Source organism: Lacerta agilis, chromosome 17, assembly GCF_009819535.1.
Source record: "Lacerta agilis isolate rLacAgi1 chromosome 17, rLacAgi1.pri, whole genome shotgun sequence".
NCBI classification, from domain to species: domain Eukaryota; kingdom Metazoa; phylum Chordata; class Lepidosauria; order Squamata; family Lacertidae; genus Lacerta; species Lacerta agilis.
The window spans coordinates 22,004,380-22,022,151 of NC_046328.1; the positions used below are offsets into that span (position 1 = coordinate 22,004,380).

General features: G+C 48.0%; 1 protein-coding gene across 3 annotated transcripts in view; it reads left to right on the forward strand.

The window, feature by feature from the left end:
* The window catches only part of SPTBN2 (spectrin beta, non-erythrocytic 2), an 89,699-nt gene that overhangs the window by 23,178 nt on the left and 48,749 nt on the right, over window positions 1-17,772 (forward strand). Inside the window, exons 2-5 of one of the 3 annotated variants that reach the window (XM_033174451.1) lie at window positions 1,750-1,853; window positions 10,284-10,470; window positions 14,212-14,222; window positions 17,194-17,287. In XM_033174451.1, coding sequence (XP_033030342.1) covers window positions 10,314-10,470; window positions 14,212-14,222; window positions 17,194-17,287 — 262 coding nt within the window. In that variant the 5' untranslated portion in view covers window positions 1,750-1,853; window positions 10,284-10,313. Of the gene's footprint in view, window positions 1-1,749; window positions 1,854-10,283; window positions 10,471-14,211; window positions 14,223-17,130; window positions 17,288-17,772 lie in introns of those variants that run through there. The other 2 variants (XM_033174448.1, XM_033174449.1) reach the window with 2 other exon arrangements.

The window sequence follows — 17,772 nt, forward strand, 5'->3', positions numbered from 1 at the left end:
AAGATACCAAACAGAATCAAATTTGTTGTGGCAAAGCCAGCCGTGTAAAACCTTACTGTGCCATGTTGCTTTCTCTGATATCAAGCCATGTCCTGCCACCTCTCTGTGGAGAGACCACCTGCAATTTCCCATTGGGATGCTCTCTCCCTCCGAGCAGCAGCAACAGCATCATCAGTTATTGGCACTGTTGGATTATCTGTGATGGTTAAAACAGCGAAAGCAGAATCAGGGGAATATATTTGTCTTGTGATTGCTTCCCAGAAGCAGCTTCCCAGAACAGCTGAACCCAGAGCACACTCTGGGCTCACCCGCACTTCCATTTGCCCAGCCACTTTCCCCCGGGGAAACCCGCAGTTTAATGCTGGGTTTTCCATGGACTGCTGTTTGTTCCAAGTTATCACGAAAGAGCGGGTTTTCTGGGGGAGAAACAGCAGGTCAAAGGGAAAAACTGTTCAGACCCTTCCCTAGAAAGCAGGAAATCGTTCTGGCTGTGCTTTCTAGGCATGGGACAACTGGAAGTGTGGCTGAGCCCTCCTCCCATCATTTATGTAAGAAAGCACCCTGCCTGTTGAGTCTTGCAGCCTTGCTTACCATCGCCTGTGGGCCCTGCCCAGCCGCAGGGAGGAAGCCACTCCTCATACAATGCAAGATATGATGCTGCTTAATCCACTTGTAATATTTTAATGGCTCTCTTCCTCTTACATGCCTCTTGTGTATATAACGGGTGCCTTCCTCATATGTGTGCACAGACTCTTTGTTTTCTCTGCGCCCAGTGTGCTTCCACTGCTGGTTTGGGAAGCAGCGGACACAGGATGTTAGCAACAATCCATATTTATCCTGCTGTTTTTTAATGGAATACTGCAGTTTGATGCGTTTCCACCCCAAAGAAGATTAGATCCAAACTGAGAAAAGAAACCTAGCTGCATTTAAGCTCACAATGTCTACACAGCCTATTTGTCTCTGTATATAATCAATATATTCTGCAAATCTGCAGCTAAATATTTGGTTGGATCAATTCAGGACGGGCAAATTTTAGAGCAGGAAGGGCCCTGTTTGCTCCACCATTTGTGTGACAGCGCTTCAGATATTTGATGACAGCTATCGCCTACCCCTAGGCCTAATATTCTCTTCCCCAGGCTAAATGTACCAATGTCTCTTAACCATTAGGGCTTTATTTCCAGACTCCTTGCCATCCATGTCATCATCCTCTGGACACACTCTAGTTTGCGGTGGTCCTCCTTCAGATGTGTTAACCAGAACTGGACACAGTACTCCAATATGAAATTTACTTTCTTACACAGCAACATTGGTTTCCTGACCTCCATTCTCTTAAGCTCTAAGGTTGCAGTGCTATACACACTTACATGGGAGTAAGTTCTATTGAACTCAGTAAGGCTTACTTCTGAGTAGACAGGCCTGACTTCTCTTTTCCTGCCCCAAAACAAATCCTTTTGTGGGCAGTCGACCTTTCACTTGGCCACACAGAAGCAATACTGTTTGTTAACATTCTTTTGCTGATATCTTCCCCATGAAACTTACAATGTTTGTGGATGTTCTGTGACGTCCACCGTTCAGCGAGTGAAGGAAGGGGCTTGCAGACAACAACTGTTGTGAAGCAAACGAATTTGGGCATTGTACATAATGTGTTTAAAGTGTGTTGTTGCCTACCTCCGGGCCTTGAGAATGGTGCGGGTTAATAATCAAGTAAAGAGGCTACACATTTCTCCTCTCTGTGTTTGTGTGTTACAGGTCCTTCTATAAAGAACAAGCTCTCGAGCAGACACCCAGCCGGGGGGAGCTGAATATTCTGACAGCGTGGCATTCAGATTGGCAGAACCAGGCTGACTTTCCGTGTAAGTGGGGGGTCTGGCAGCTGTGCCTTAAACTTGGATGAGGTGGATACGAAACAATGCTTTCCTTTTATTAAATAATTATTACAACAGCCCTGCAGGGCGGGGCAGGCCAGGAGCGAGAATGGCTCAATCATCATTGCTGTGTGTGTGGCTGGGCAGGGTCATAGCACAATGCTAGAGTACATGTTATGCATGTTGAGTTCAAGATTTCCCCCCTTCCATCCTGAAACTCATGGGAAGAGCTGCTTTGCATTCAGAGGGGTTCAATCCCTACCAGTCAGTGTAGACTAGAGTCAAATAAACAGTGCTGGCTCCAGGTGGGGGTTTTTTGTTGGCGGGGGAGAGGGTTTTTGCAAGAAGTGGAAGGGCCATAGCATGGTGGTAGATGCCTTGCTTGGCATGCAGAAGTTCCCTGGTTCAATTCCTGCCATCTCTTGGCAGGAGTGGGAAGTTGTTGTTGTTCAGTCGTTCAGTCGTGTCCGACTCTTCGTGACCCCATGGACCAGAGCACGCCAGGCACGTCTATCCTTCACTGCCTCTCGCAGTTTGGCCAAACTCATGTTAGTAGCTTCGAGAACACTGTCCAACCATCTCATCCTCTGTCGTCCCCTTCTCCTTGTGCCCTCCAACTTTCCCAACATCAGGGTCTTTTCTAGGGAGTCTTCTCTTCTCATGAGGTGGCCAAAGTACTGGAGCCTCAACTTCAGGATCTGTCCTTCTAGTGAGCACTCAGAGCTGATTTCTTTGAGAATGGATAGGTTTGATCTTCTTGCAGTCCATGGGACTCTCAAGAGTCTCCTCCAGCACCATAATTCAAAAGCATCAATTCTTCGGTGATCAGTAGTCCATTCTAAATCTGCGTTGCCAGGCAGTGTAGACTACATTCCCTTCTGGACAACTTTCTGGGGCTCACATGCCAGTGGTGGGAGGGGATAGAGGCAGTGTTATTTTTTCCTTGGTTCCATTGGCTAGTTTCTACACATACTTTATTATTATTACTGTATTATTATTATTATTTATATACCACCCTATTAATCAAGATATGAAACCACAAAATACCTAATAAAGATAAAAACAGCAACCCAATAGCCTCCCCCCCAAAAAAAACACATTTTAAAAGGGCAAAGGAGGTAATATGGATCAACCAAAGGCCTGATGAAAAAGGAACTTTTTGCCTGGTGCCTAAAGGTGTATAATTGAGGTGCCAGGTGAACTTCCCTGAGGAAGAGCCACTGCAGAGAAGGCCCGTTCTCGTGTTGCCACCCTCTGAACCTCTCGAGGAGGGGGCACATGAAGGAGGGCCTCAGAAGATGATCCCAGGGTCCAGGTAGGTTCATATGGAAAGAGGCGGTCCTTGAAGTATTGCGGTCCTGAGCTGTTTAAGGCTTTATAGGTCAAAACCAGCACTTTGAACTGTACGTCCTTCTGCCCTCCATTCAGACAAGCAAGAAGCCTTATCAGAGACCAAGGGCGCATCCCAGCCAGGTCAAAACACTCAAGGAAGGTGCAAAACAGGACCACTTGAGAGCCTTGGAATGCTTGCAGATATTCTGTGGGTGAAAGAAGTACGGCTGAGAAGGGAGCATCCTGAGGGCCAGATAGAAAGGATTTGAGGTCCACATTTGCCTCTCAGCCCCAAGGTTTCCCTCCCTCCCCATGGTGTAGACAGTGCTGAACTTGGTGGACCAGTCATCTGGCTCTGGACAAGGCAGCTTCTATTATTCCTAAGGTGTCGGAAAATGTCAAAATTCACCAGGAGCATTTTGCACCTGGCTATCGGTCACTTGTGACCAAGTGAAGATGCCCAGACACCAGGATGGCGCCTGACGTCTCCACCATCTGGAGGTGCATGCCTGGGGTCTTTGGATCTTGCCTGTTTTCACACACTGACAACACATCCTTTGGAATTCTATCAGTGATATTTTATCTGCACAATCGGAATGAATTTCAGGAACCAAAAAGTCATATTTGAAAACTTGGTCCTTTGCTTCCATATAAAACTGTAGTCCCTTTAAATCTGCTTTGTGGGCAAGAATTGGCCAGTGAGGGGGCACTGGTTGCCTGTCCCTGAGCTGGAGAGCAAATGCCACAGATTCAGAGGTGCTGTTAAAGAAAACAAAACTTCAGCTGTTTGGTTCATTCTTTTTTTGGGAGGTAAGGAATGCAGTCCCCATAAACTTGTGCAATGCTTTCTTGTTGGTCCTTTGGGAAACTGATAGACTGCTTTTAGGCTTTTCTCTCCTTGGAAAGCCACTTAGCACAGAGAAGAGAAGTGATTTTCTCCTGGGGTGAGCAGCGTTCAGTGCTGAAGGCCACCTGCCAACACACACACCACAACCTGAGATCCGCTCACTTGCTCCTGGTGCCAGCCGTAATGGGTTCTACCTGTCCTAGGGGAAACAGCTGCCATTGATGGATACATCTCCTTAGTGCAGGGCTGCAGACTTGTGGGCACCATCCCACGGCTGCGCCTTGGCAAGCAGAACAACAGCCCAAAGACTTGATGCTGGGTATATTTTGTTAAATTCACACCTTGTCTTTCCATAAATGAAAAAACAAACAAACCCGTAACTATAAGGCAGGAGTGGGGAATTTCAAGGCCAGGGGGCCTAATGCCACCCTACAGGTCTCTCAAGATTCTCCCAGGCCACATCTTTTGCTAGTGCTTTTGTGACAATGTCTCTTGCTTCTTTGGAAGAAAGATGTTTTTTGTGTGTGTCTTAAGTGTGTGTTGATACCTCTGACTTTCCATGGTTGGAATGTAGCCTACAGTTCAAAGGTAAGCGTTCCACCTGTGGCTCCACACACTTTGGCATCAGGCCACGCCCTCTGCTTGTATGCACCCCCCCCCCAGGTTGTGCAGAAGGGAATGCAACCCCCAGTAAATAAAAGGTTCCCCACCCCTGATTTAGTGGGAACGGCCCCTGGGAATAAATTATGTCAGCTGTCCAGCTTGTGAGGTACATAAGTGGTTCCTGGCCATTTTACTTTTAAGAATGGGGAACATTTGACTCTCCAGATGTTGCCAAATTACAATTCCCAACAGCACCAGCAAGCATGCCCAGTGCCCAGGGATGATGGGAGTTGTAGTTCAGCCACATCTGGAAGACCAAATGCTCCCCACATCTGCTATGCTGTAGTATTTTTAGATGATGCAGGCCTCTGCCGTTGCTGTTCCCCCACTTTGCTTGAGTTACCATGACAGAGGATCGTAGAAGGGACCAAAAGGGTCATATAGTCCAACCCCCTGTAATGCAGGGATCTTTTGCCCAATGTGGGGCTCGAACCCACAACCCTGAGATTACAAGTCTCATGCTATCCTGACTGAACTATTCAGATAACTTATAAGAGTTGCAATGCAGAGAAATTGTTGAACCTTCCCTTCCCCACCCTCCCTGCAGCCACTACACCTCCATAGAAGGGCCATCTATCTGTAAAAAAAACCTGGCAAAAGAATCCTAAGAGTTGAAAGGGACCTGGGAGGTCACCAAGCCCAATACCCTGCTCAGTGCAGGATTCAACTGCAGCCAGGGCCGGTGCTATCCTTAGGCCAGCTAGGCAACCACCTAGGGTGCAGACCTCAGAGGGGAACAGTTTTATACAGATTGGTATAAAAATATTCTGTACTGTTAGCAATATTGAACAAACGTTATGTTGATGTAATCAAACCATCAGATACTGAGATATCCAAGCCAGAGGTTATCATAAGAGAACATTTCTTGGGATTTGTTCCGCTAAAGGAAAAGGTGTATATTTGAAACACCATTGGAAGAGCTTTGCAAACACTCTGTTCTGCCCCCCGCCCCACCCCCTTCCACTCCTTTTGGTGACATTTTTGGGTCACTTCCCGGTTCGGCGTAATGCGTGTTTTCACAGTTGCACACATATTGAACATGCATAAACCGGGGTGGGGTGGGTTGGAGGTTGCCTGTACAAGATTTGTAATGAAGCCCTTCCGTTTCATGGTAACAATTTGCAAGATGAGAGTGACCGAATTCAGCTTCTGTGAACTGATAATATTCATTTAACAAAGAGTGCTGAAATGCCCCCCCCCCCCCGATAAATCTTAAATTCCCTTCCAAAATCTGAGCAGGTTAGTGAGCTTGAATAGAAGCAAAGCAAAAGTCATTCTGCTGGAGAATTTCTGGGTGGACTTGGGATGCAGCGTCACAATCCATCATTTTGAAGAAGGCCAGACAGACAGGAGGCCAGATGGCCACGGTGTCCTGTCCCCCCCACCCCACCCCCGCCACCCTGTGAAAGTGTAAATAGAAAAGCTGTCTGTTTCAGCAGAGGAGTCGTGACAAACGAGGCCTGTCTGAAGGGAGCGGATGAGAACCACAGATGCAAAGCAGAGCTGGGGAAGGTGGTGAGGTTTAGGAGAGGTTCTTCCAAGGCAGAGGTGAGGAGCCATTTTCAGCCTGAGCTCTGCATTCCCTTAAGGCTGGGCAACCGTCTGGAGTCCGTGAGCCAGTGGTGAGTGGGGGGCAGAGTGACAAATGTAGATTTTTACATCTGTACAGCAGGCTAGCTCCTCCATCCAAACGAGCAAGGGGTGTTAATAGAGTTCAAGGGCAGGGTTGGGCGATACCTGCTTTTCACCATCGTAATGCATTGCCAGCGAAACTTCGCGATACGGTGGTATATTATGATGTTGGGAAGGAGAAGGCAGTCGCTGGCCACGGAGACGATTAGTGTCACTGTGCGCAGCTTCTGCCTCTTCCTGTTGAGACTGGGTGGGTTGCGCTGTCTCAGGCAGAGCGCATCAGCCGATATGCCACATGGCACGACACCGCAGAGCTGCCATCCTCCCCAGAACCGCCAGCCACAGCTCGCCCCAATGATCTGTTGCTGTGCAAGCAGCGGCTACCAGGAGCCATTGTTCTGCTTGGTGTGAGGAGGAAGGAAGCAGCCTGCTAACGCTTGTGTGGCCAGAGATGGAAACTAAGGCTCTGGCTGGCTGGCAGGCAGGCAGGCAAGCCAGCCCCACTCCCGAGGCTGGCAGCTGGGCCACAGAGGGAGTGGGCGAGCTTCAGGTGGACTTATTGAAGTGTGTGATGCTGGCAGCAAGTGGGGCCGGGGATTAGCAATACATTGCCTGATGGGAAATTTCTGAAATTAGCCCTGTGATTTTAACTCTAAACTGGTTCAGGCAATTAGTCCCGTGATTTTAACTCTAAATTGGTTCAGGGACATATTTCAGCCAGGCAAAAACACTTGAAGATGGTGCAGAGCAAGACTGGTTGGGTGTGTGACCTGGGGACAGACAGGACTACGCAGAAGGACTTGCTCCGGCCACATGGAGTCCAGGATGCTGCTTGGTTTTCTGAGGAACTCCAGGCAATGAATTGGACTGGGTGTTGGCTAGAGCTCAGTCAGTCTGACCGAACAGGTATGAACACACAGCCGGTCCTGCTACATGGCGTCAACTGCATCCTTGGGGAATTGCCCAGCAGAGCTGTTTAGAGTAGTAAACTGGCTGGTTCGGACACAAAAACCAGTCTTGTGTGTGAGATTTGCTTGCCATTTTGAAGGCAACATCACTTTGATTCATGCTGAATTGGATGCCACAATTGGCCCCGGTCCATTGGAGGTCGCTGGTGCACCATCAAAGAATTTATTGTGGGATCAGTTTCAGTTGCTGCAGCTGGAGGATGTGAACAGAATGTTTTTGGCAGTGAGGCTGACATCGTGCCCTCTTGATTCCTGCACATCATGGTTGATGAAATTAGTAGGATCAGACTGGTTGGATTGGTCCAGGGGGTGGTTAATAGCTGATTAAGGGAGCAGCCTGGAGAGAGAGGGATGTGGCTGAGGAGGGGATGTGGCCCAGGGAGGGCCACTGTGGGCTAAGTAGAGTGGTCTGGAGGGACACATTTGGCCCCCCGGACCAGAGATTCTCTACCCCGGCTTAAAGAATTACTGGCAATGCACTGAGGCCAATGGAAAGCGTTTTGTAAAGTACTAGGTGCAGATAAAATTGAAGCACGTTTGGATTTGTGAACACACAGAGATTATGTTGCATTTTGAAAATTTTCCTTTAACAGTTTCACTGAGTATTCTGTGTTTGTGTGTGTCCGTCTGAGAATTTTCTAACTTTGGGGGCTTGTGGCAGTGCCACTAAAATCCCTATGCATGCTGGTTGTGGCTGCTGTGAGCAGGATTTAAACATTTTCCACATCACTGCAAGCTCTATTTTCTCTTACTCACTCTTTTCACCAAAAGCTGATTTTACAACTTTTTTTTTTTAAGTGCACATTCTAAAAGGCTTCCAGAGGACTAGCTGTGTTTCTCTGCTGCAGCGAAAGCAACTGAGAATCCCGTAGTACCTTGAGGACGAGAAAACCTTTTATATGGCATAATAAGCTTTTGTGGGACAGAGTCCATTTCATCTGATGCTTCTGATGAATGGCTGTGCATGACGTGATGAACTTGTTCATCTGGAAGGTGTTTCAGGAAACCTTGGGTCATTTTTCCTAAATTGGGGGGAGAGAGGGAGAGAGAGAGAGATTGGAAACAGTAAGATCCACCTGGCACCTTCACTGACGCTATCCCAAGTAGAACCACCGAACATATTTATGCTTATGTTTTCAAATGTAAGTTGCTTGGAGACCTTTGAGCAACAAGCAATTAACAAATCCAATTACTATTAATAATAAAACTGCACAAAGGGCCTTTGGAGAGAGCAACTGCAGCTCATTAGCAGAGCACCTGTTTTGCATGTTGAAGGTTCTCTGTTCCGTTAGTGAATCTGGTGGTGGGAAGGATCTCTGCTGGCACCTTGGAGAGCTGATGCCGGAACTGAGCTAGGCAGATGAATAGTCTTGATGTGGTGAAGGGCAGGCTTCCTCTGCCCTTTTTCTCCCTACAGTTGGTTACAGATAAGATTCCTATGGATCTTAACACCTATGCGCTGTGATGCCTATAGGGACCCTTTCAAGGACCTGGCCCATAGAAGTAAGTCTCCCCCCCCCCCCAATAATGGGCATTGCCATTCAAATGGTGTTTGTGCACCACATCATGTTATTGATTATGTGGAGCGGGGCTTACTGGACCCCACCCGATATTTTACTCAAGTTGGCACCCCTGACTCTAGGAATTCTAGTTCGGGGGGGGGATGGGGGGTCTCCTAACAATTCTCAGCACCCTTAATGAACTACACTTCCCATGATTCTTTGGGTGAAGCTATGACTGTTACTCTCCTGCCCCCCCTAAATCTTTGCAGGCAGCTTTTCAGGCTCCTTTTCCTTTTTCTCTCCTGAAGAATCATAGGATTGTAGAGTTGGAAGGGACCACGGGGGTCATCTAGTCCAACCCCCTGCAGTACAGGAACCCTTTGCCCAATGTGAGGCTCAAACCCATGACTCTGAGATTTAACAGTCTCTACCAACTGAGCTGTCCTCAGGATAGAGTCAGCGTAGAAAATACTACTCCAGGGGAAGAAGGGCTGTGGCTCGGTGGTAGAGCATCTGTGTTGCAGTCAGAAGCAAACCCCCCCCCCCGGTAATGTTCAGTCCGTGGGATCTCCAGGCAAGTCAGTCTGCCTGCCTGAAACCCTGGAGAGCTGCTGGTGCTATTAGTGTGGGTGTAATTTAGCTACAGGAACCAGGTATAAGGTGACTCCCTATAAGACTGAGTACACTCTATATTTTTAAAGCACATTCAAAGTGCTCCCCACCCCCAGCAAGAGTTCTGAGTTTTGTGATTTAGTATGTATATTTCATTTTTCATGAGTAACCAAAGTACATTCAGTGTCTCTGTTTTCAAATCGCAGAGTCCTCCTTACAGGTCAATGGCATTCAGTTTGTTGAGGGGGAAAGAGAAGTGGGGAGGAAATGGAAAGAAGGGAGGGGAAACAGGGAACTTTCATTCTTTTACATAGTATGTGTGCGGCGCTTTTGTGTCAGTGATCCGCGGATAGGTATCTTATTGGGCACTTGGTTTGTTAAGGATTGCTGGGAATTTTAAATCTGTGAGGGGTAAACTAAAATGCCCAGAATTCTTTGAGAGAAGGAACATGGTTTGAATGTACTTTAACGGCATAGTGTGTGTATGTCACCTAAGAAAGCTGAGGATTTGTGGCTCCTAAAGGGTTAGAGAACAACGTACAGTGGTACCTCAGTTCCCGGACGCCTCCATTGTCGAACATTTCAGTTATCGAACACCGAAAACCCGGAAGTAAATGTTTCCGTTTTCTAACGTTCCTCGGAACTCGAATGTCCGACACGGCTTCCACTGAGTTCAAGAAGCTCTTGCAACCAATCGGAAGCTGCACCTCGGTTGTCAAACGGTCTTCCAGAACTGATTACGTTTGACAACCGGGGTATTACTGTATATACATTTTTTTAGAATGAACGTAAGAGAATACTTGGTTAGGTATGAGTTGGCCTTGTGCTTGAAGGCCCTCACTGTTCCCTCTTTCACTTCAAGGCGGACGTTGGCCCCGTTGCCGAAATCGCCATGAGCAGCACCCTCTCCCCTACCGACTACGACAGCCTGGAGATCCAGCAGCAGTACAATGACATCAACAACCGCTGGGAAGTGGCTGACGAAGACTGGGACAATGAGAACAGCTCGGCCCGGCTTTTCGAGCGCTCTCGCATCAAGGCGCTGGCAGGTAAAGGGGTGCCAGGGAGCTTGTCGTTTTGCCAAGGCCGAGCTTCCCTGGCACTGTTTGCATTGGGACAGTTTGGCCTTGTGACAAGGGAAGCAATGAGCATGTGCAGAGCGTAACTTTTTATTGCCTAATCTACATCACAGAGTGGCTGTGAAGATAAAATGGAGGCAAGTGGGTGGGCTTATTTATTTTTATTTTATTTATTAAATTTGTACATTGTACTTTCCCAAAATCCATGGGGGACGGGGCTGTCAAAGGCTACTTGTCATACTGGCTGTGTATTACTTCTGGGATCAGAGGCGCCATGACTCCGAATACAAGTCACTGGAGTACCCAATCAGGAGAGTGCTTTTGCAGCAATTAAGGGAAAATAATGGAAAATTTTGTAAATACGTTTGAATTGGAGATGCATTAAGAAAAAGGCATAAAATAAATAATGGCAGAAAGGAAGGGAGGGAAGTCGAGGGGAAGGTAAAGTAGATTTGTAAAGATTAGGTTTTCCCTGTCAAAATATTTGTAAAAGCTGAAAATAAAATTATATATAAAAATGAGAGTGCTCTTGCCCTTATGTCCTGCTTGCAGGCTTCCTGCAGGCACCTATTTGGCCACTGTGAGAAACAGGATGCTGGAGAAAAGGATGAACCCCCTTTGGTCTGATCCAGCTTCAGGGGTCCTCTTAGGTTCTTATAGAGGGGAAATCAAGCAAAGTCAGAAACCATTTTTTAAAGTTGCTTGAGAACCCCCCCCCCCAATACTTTGCAAGTGCAAGCCAGACTAACAACTCAACTGTGTTCACTCATTTGAAGGCTGGAGTGTGGATTGGGGTAGGAGCAGGGTAAGAATGGATGAGGATGATTTTATTTACTGAATAACCATCCTTCCTTCCCAGGTTGCCCAGGGTGGCAAACAGATACACAATTTAAAATCCTGCAACTGAGTGGAGGCTGCATTCTAACCAGGAAAAATAGGAAATACTTGTAGGACAACTTTAGAAAAGTAGGTCGAAAAATCCTAGCGTCACTGATAGTCAGGGACACTGAAAAGGAGAGAGGTGGGGGAGATATTTCTGTCCAGCTTTTACTGAAAAGTATCCAAGGAGTAAAATAAATTTCGACCCATGTGCTCTTGAACTTTCATGCCACTCTGTCCTCTTCTCTCCTAAACACACAAATAAAGTTATTGCGCCATAGTGGCTCCAGCACAGGAACAGAATAGCCTTGACAGCAGCTGCAAGGGGAAGCCTTGTAACAAGCACACAGTGCCCCAAAGTATGATGGGAGTTGTAGGCAGCCTTTGGAACGGCAGAGTGACACCATTGTACAAGATGATTTGAATGTTAAGTCTGCCACGTGTTCCTAGGAAGGAACTTAGACAGAGCTATGGGTATATTCTCCACCTTTGCAGGGGCTTGCAAACTGATCATTAAGGTAAAGAGTCTTCCTAGGCTTATACAGTGGTACCTCGGGTTACGAACTTAATTCGTTCTGGAGGTCTGTTCTTAACCCTAAAACGGTTCTTAACCTGAAGTGTGCTTTCGCTAATGGGGCCTCCCGCTGCTGTCATGCCGCCACCGTGCAATTTCCGTTCTCAACCTGGGGCAAAGTTCACAACACGGAGCAACTACTTTTGGGTTAGCGGAGTTTGTAACCCGAAGTGTTTGTAACCTGAAGCGTTTGTAACCCGAGGTACCACTGTATTGTGGAGAGGCGCTCGGCTCATGCTCCAGTGCACCATTCAATGGATCGTGGCTCATATTTCACACAGCTTCTTTGGCATTGCTAAAATGTTTTTGATCACTTATATCAGTGGTGCTTTCCCTTCCTTTTAATTGAAAAAGTTTTCTAGCACACTTGGCACACTTGGCTCTGTTCTTTCACCTAGCACCAGAAAGTGAGGTTTCTCTTCCTCCCATTTGTCGGATAGGGAAAGTGAGGCTGGCTTGCCCAAATTTTATACCAAGAGTCTGTGGCAGAGACTTTGGAGACATGGAAAGGAGGTTCTTCAGATCCAATCCCAGTGCTCTCTCTGCAGGATTGTACTGTTCTGTCTAGGGGAAAACTGAAACATGCTGCAGTTGAATCCAGTTGGTTTCTGGCTCCAAGAGCCCAAAGCAGTGTTCCTTCTCTCCCTTCTCCTGCCTGTCACTCTTGGTTGCCTGTTGCACTTTGCTCCCAGTGCAAACGGCCTTGCTTTTCTGTTTACCTGCCTGGATGGGTGGGTGGCTGCTGTGCTTAGACCAGCTCCAAAGAATGAGGTACCTCCTACATGCATGAATCCAGTCAAAGTCTCAGCTTGGGGGTACTTTCCTCAAGCAAGACAGGGACATCGGCCCACAGGAATATCAGCAGTGCATTCCATTTATTGGTGATGTTCAGGGATCAGTGCCACTACATATCCAAAACCACACCACCCACACTGGCAGAAATGCTAAACAGGAGCATTCCCCACTGTAGCATTTTGTTACATCTTTCCTTTGTTAACTCCTAATTGCAGTGTGTTTACCCCGGTTCTTCACATGCTCTTGCTATTTGTGTGCGTGTGCGTGTGTGTGTGCGCACAACCACTAACTTGGGGTGGAACCATTTCATATATCATGTTTTTGCCATTATTGCACTAGGTGCTTATAATTATTTATCTGTGGTTCCCAGTTATTAATCAGTGATTCCCAAACTTTTTTCCCTCATGGACTTCTTGAACATTTGCTGAGGGTCTTGGAGGACACTTAATGATTTTTCTGCCTGTTGTAGTGATTATAATGTGCTGTGCTAGGTGCTGGATGATTTTTAATTGTATTATTTATTATATCTTGGATTACAGCTTGAATTCCATAGAATGCAAATTGTAATACAGTAGTATACAATATTCAAAAGCCATAAGAATACAGGTAAAAAGCAATATGAACATGTAATGTGATGGATGTGCCGACTCTTTAATCACGAATCCACAGACACACCGTGAACCTCCTGAATGGCCCGTGGCCACAGTTTGGAAACCCCTGATATGTAAAATGTTCTCTGTGGTGGGGGGACTGTGGAGAGGAAACAGGGCATTTTGGGGCACAGGTGTCCCCTAGTTTCTGAATGAGAAGTAATGGAAGATTTAAAATGAATGCTCCCATCCTAAATTTATTTTCTCTGGATTAAATCTCAACCTAATTCACTGTCAAGTAAGCATGCTTAGCATTGCAGCCTGATTTTGATGAGAATCATATTTCTGCCTTAGCTTCTAAAAGTAACCCCAATACTTTGCTGGGGTAGGGATACTCCCCCCCCCACAACCCTTTGGTGCCACCCCTTCCTCAGACCTCCAACGCAGCCTTTTGCCCATGGTGGTGCCTTGTGTATTTGTATTTAGACTCTGGGGTCCCGTCCCCCCTTTTTGCAAAGGGTAGATTGGCTTTATGAGGGACTGGGATCATTATCTACCACAACCCGCAAGGGGAAAGTGCCAGCAAACATGAGATAGCCAAACGGAGGCAGAAGCCAACAGCAGGCCGGCCTTGAGGCTGGGCTCCCAAAGGCTATCCCTGGCATGAGCAAGTGTGGCATTGAGTAATCCCAAAATGAGTGGGGGGGGGGGAAGGGCCATAGTTCAGTAACAGAGCATCTGCAGAAGGCCCTAGGTTCAATCCCCAACGGCATGGCATCTCCAGGTGCGGCTGTCTCCCCATCTGAAACCACCACCCCCCATCCCGAGTGCCTCTGCCAGCCCACATCTTGAGCTGCTGGGTGATGGACCAAGAGCCTGATTTTGTACCCAGCAGCTTCCTGCGGTTGCTAAACTCTGCCGCTACCTCAGCCTCTCCAGCCCTGTTAACGGCTGGGGGAGGATTGTGAGGGAAAGGCGGCCTGGGAGAGTCAGTAAACAGTCACTTAATGACAGTTTGGGATGATACCAAGCAGGGTGGGGCGACCAGGCAGGCAGGAAATACTGGAAGCCAGTGGTGGCGGCGGCGGGTGGGGGGCACCCTGGGTGTGTGTTTTATGCATGTGGGGAGTTCTAGTCATTGCTGAAGATCAAGGGCAAGGCGGTTGTTTCTCTGTCAAATTGCTTTGGGTTGCCGGAGGAGGAATTTATTGTTGTTTTTGTTCATAATCGTTTAACTACATCCGTATCTCACTTTTCCTTCCAAAGAGCTCAAGGTGGTTTACATGGCTACAGCCCCCTCCCCCATTTTCCCTCAGAACCACCCGGTGAGGTAGGTTAGGCTGAGAGGCAGTGACTGGCTCAAGGTCACCTGGTGGCTGAGCAGAGATTCAAAATGTGGACCACATGCACACTGTACATTTAAAGCACTGTGCTTCCTTTTCATAAACTGTGATGGCTTTCACCCCCCTCCCGCAAAGGATTCTGGGAAATGTCGCTTGTTAAGGGTGCTGAGAGTTGTGAGGTGATCTCTGTTCCCCTCACAGAGCTACAATATTCACCAACAATGGCTCTTCACAGGGGATTCTGGGAATTGTGGCTCTGGGAGAGGACGGGGTGTATGTGTGTGTCTCCTAACAAGTCTTGTATAAAGTGGTATCATAGCACTTAAAATGTACAGTGTGAATGTGGCGTGCCGTTCTAACTGCTTTGAGTTCCACAGAGCTCTTTTGCAAGCAGAGATGTTCAAAGTGGTGGTGGGGAACCACCGTGCAAGAAAACATTAAACAGATGAACCAGGGTTGTTGTGGAGAGTTTGGAGAACATAATCAAGGGCAGGGGGACTGGCAGACTTCAACCACCCATTGCTCTCAGTAACCAAATCCCAGCCTGGCCTGGAATGTCTGTTCTCCTAAGTCCCTGTGAAAGCTTCCTGTGCTTGCTGGGTGTGGAGAGTAGACAGTCTGTGTTTGTTCAGAGGTGTTCTCTTCTTACTGATTATGTGAAGGGCTCAAAAGCTGGGTCTTGCATTTGAAAAGCCCATTCTGGAGTGCAGGGTTGGTTCAGATAAGGCCCCAACTAATGACAGGTGAATCTTAGCGGATGGCCATGCCTTCTAACTGTCAAATTTCCACATCTGACCTGAAGAAGAGTCCTGTGTAACTCCAGAAGCTTACACAACAAAACTGTGAATCTGCATTAAGACCTTTTCAGCTTGTCCCTGTTTGGATGACTGGGAGAAACAGCTTTCTGAGGGGGAAACAGGGAGGCAGGTATAGGGCCAAAGAGTCACTTTGCTGGCCCCACGAGGGTACTGGCAGGCTTGGAGGATTCATGGCCCAGCTTGACAGCCACACAAAACAGACAATGGGATGCAAATCCTGCATTGTTTGACCCTGGCGGCTGGGTGAGCTCATCCGTCCCTGTCCAGCACCCCCCCCCTTTTGGAATAGCTAGGAAACCAGCTGTCCTGTTCCTTCCCTACCCTGCTTGCTATCTTCCCCCGCTTGTGAGCCCACAAGATCACCTGCTTCTTGCTATGAAGGCCAGAAACCCACAGTCCCAGATCCCCAAGTCCCACCTCACGTCTCAGAAGAAAGTACTTTGCACATGCTCAAAAGGTTTTGTATTATTGTTGTTTCACCTGTGGGTTCTGCAGATAAAACAGTTCTAGGGACTAAACTATGATGGGCAGCTAACCCTTCCCATTTTACAGATTGGGGAAGATGAACAGGCAAAGAGGGAGAGAGGGGCTTCTCTAAGGCCATGGGATAGCTCTAGGCGTCTTTAAAACCAGCTCTCCCAAATACAGGAGAATACAGGAGACAAAGACAGGACTAGAGATTATATTACCTGCTCTTTTACAAAGTACTGCATGAGAGCCAGTGTGATGCAGTGGTTAGGGATGTCAGACTAGGACCTGGGGGGCCCTGGGTTCAAATCCCCCCACTCAGCCAACATACCCACAGGGTAACTTTGCGTCATTACTCCCTGTCTCTCAGCCTAACCTACCCCACAGGATTGTTGTGAGGATAAAATGTTTGGGGTGGGATGAGCTCCTTTGAGGAAAAGAGGGATGTAAATGTAGTAGTGATATCTTAAAAAGAAAAAGAAACTGCACACCTGAGGCTGGAGGTCAAGGATAAGTCAAGCAAGAGAAGAAGAGACCTCAGCCCCCCACTATGGGTTGTTTCCAATGTTATTCATACTCTTAGCAGACCCATTGACATGAATCGGCATGGCTAAATTTGGTTCAGAGTCAACTTTAGTTGGATACAACCCTGTCTTATCTTTTTTATAAACTTACCTCGGCAAGCTCCAGAATCTCCCCTCTTAGAAGGGTGGGGGGGGGGGGAAGAGAGAAAGGATCCAGTAGTCCTGAGCCCCAGTCCCTTTTCACCCATCCTGGTCTGGAGCTGAGGGTAGAGCCCTGAGCCCTATTCAATAAGAGCTTTGGCTAACCCCCAATGCTGAGATTTGCTAGTTTTTCAGACTATCGAATTGTGTGTGTGTGGGCAAACTGCCCAACCCGTTCCCCTCCCCTTTCCATGTCTGCCTGGGCTCAGTGAGTGTACTCTACACACACACACACACACACCATTCAGAGCAACCCAACCTGTTTTTATGTAAATTTCCCAGGGTTGCCGCCCTCGCCTGGAAGGGGGCAGCAAAACTCTCTTGAAACACTCAACTCACACCAAGGTGCTGGAGCTTCTCTTCCTGCTACCTGGGCCCAACTGCGGTTGGTTTTTTTCCGGGGTGGGTGGGTGGGCAGGGGGCTGCCGTGGTGGTCCAAGTGGAGGTACCCCAGCCACAAGGATGTACGAGCCTGATCCAGAACTGCTGGAGGTGATCCAGGGTCCTTCACCCCCTCCTGAGCTCTCCCCGGCCGCATTTATCAACGCAGTCCAGTATGCCAACGTGTTGGAGGGCAGGTTCAAGCAGCTTCAAGGTAGGCACTCTGGAGAGTTGCGGGGGGGGGGGTGATTGGTAGAGATTTGGGGGGCAAGCTCTCGGCCAGGAGTCTTCCCCCCCCCCCAAACCTGGAAGATCTCTCTGGCCTGACTTAAGCGGTGGCGGCAGGGACCCTAATCCGCACAGTGATGCCAGGAATTAGCTGAACTCACGCTGGATTTGCATGGGGCAAACACAGCGACGTGGTTGAGATTCTTTGGGGCTGTGCCCAGCTGCCCCCTGCCAAAGCTACCCTTCTTCCCCATTTTCCTGGAAGCTGAGGGCAGGAGACCTTGTCAAGAGAGAGAGGAGCCTTGACAGGCAGTCGTCTGCAGTACACACCGACAGACACAGACACTGTGACTCCAAGGACTGCTCTGTTTTACACCCTGCCCCTCTTTGGTGGGAAGCACTGTCCTGGGAATGTTCACTTTGACCCCCAACTCTCCCTCCCCCTCAACACACACGGTCACAATTTCTTTC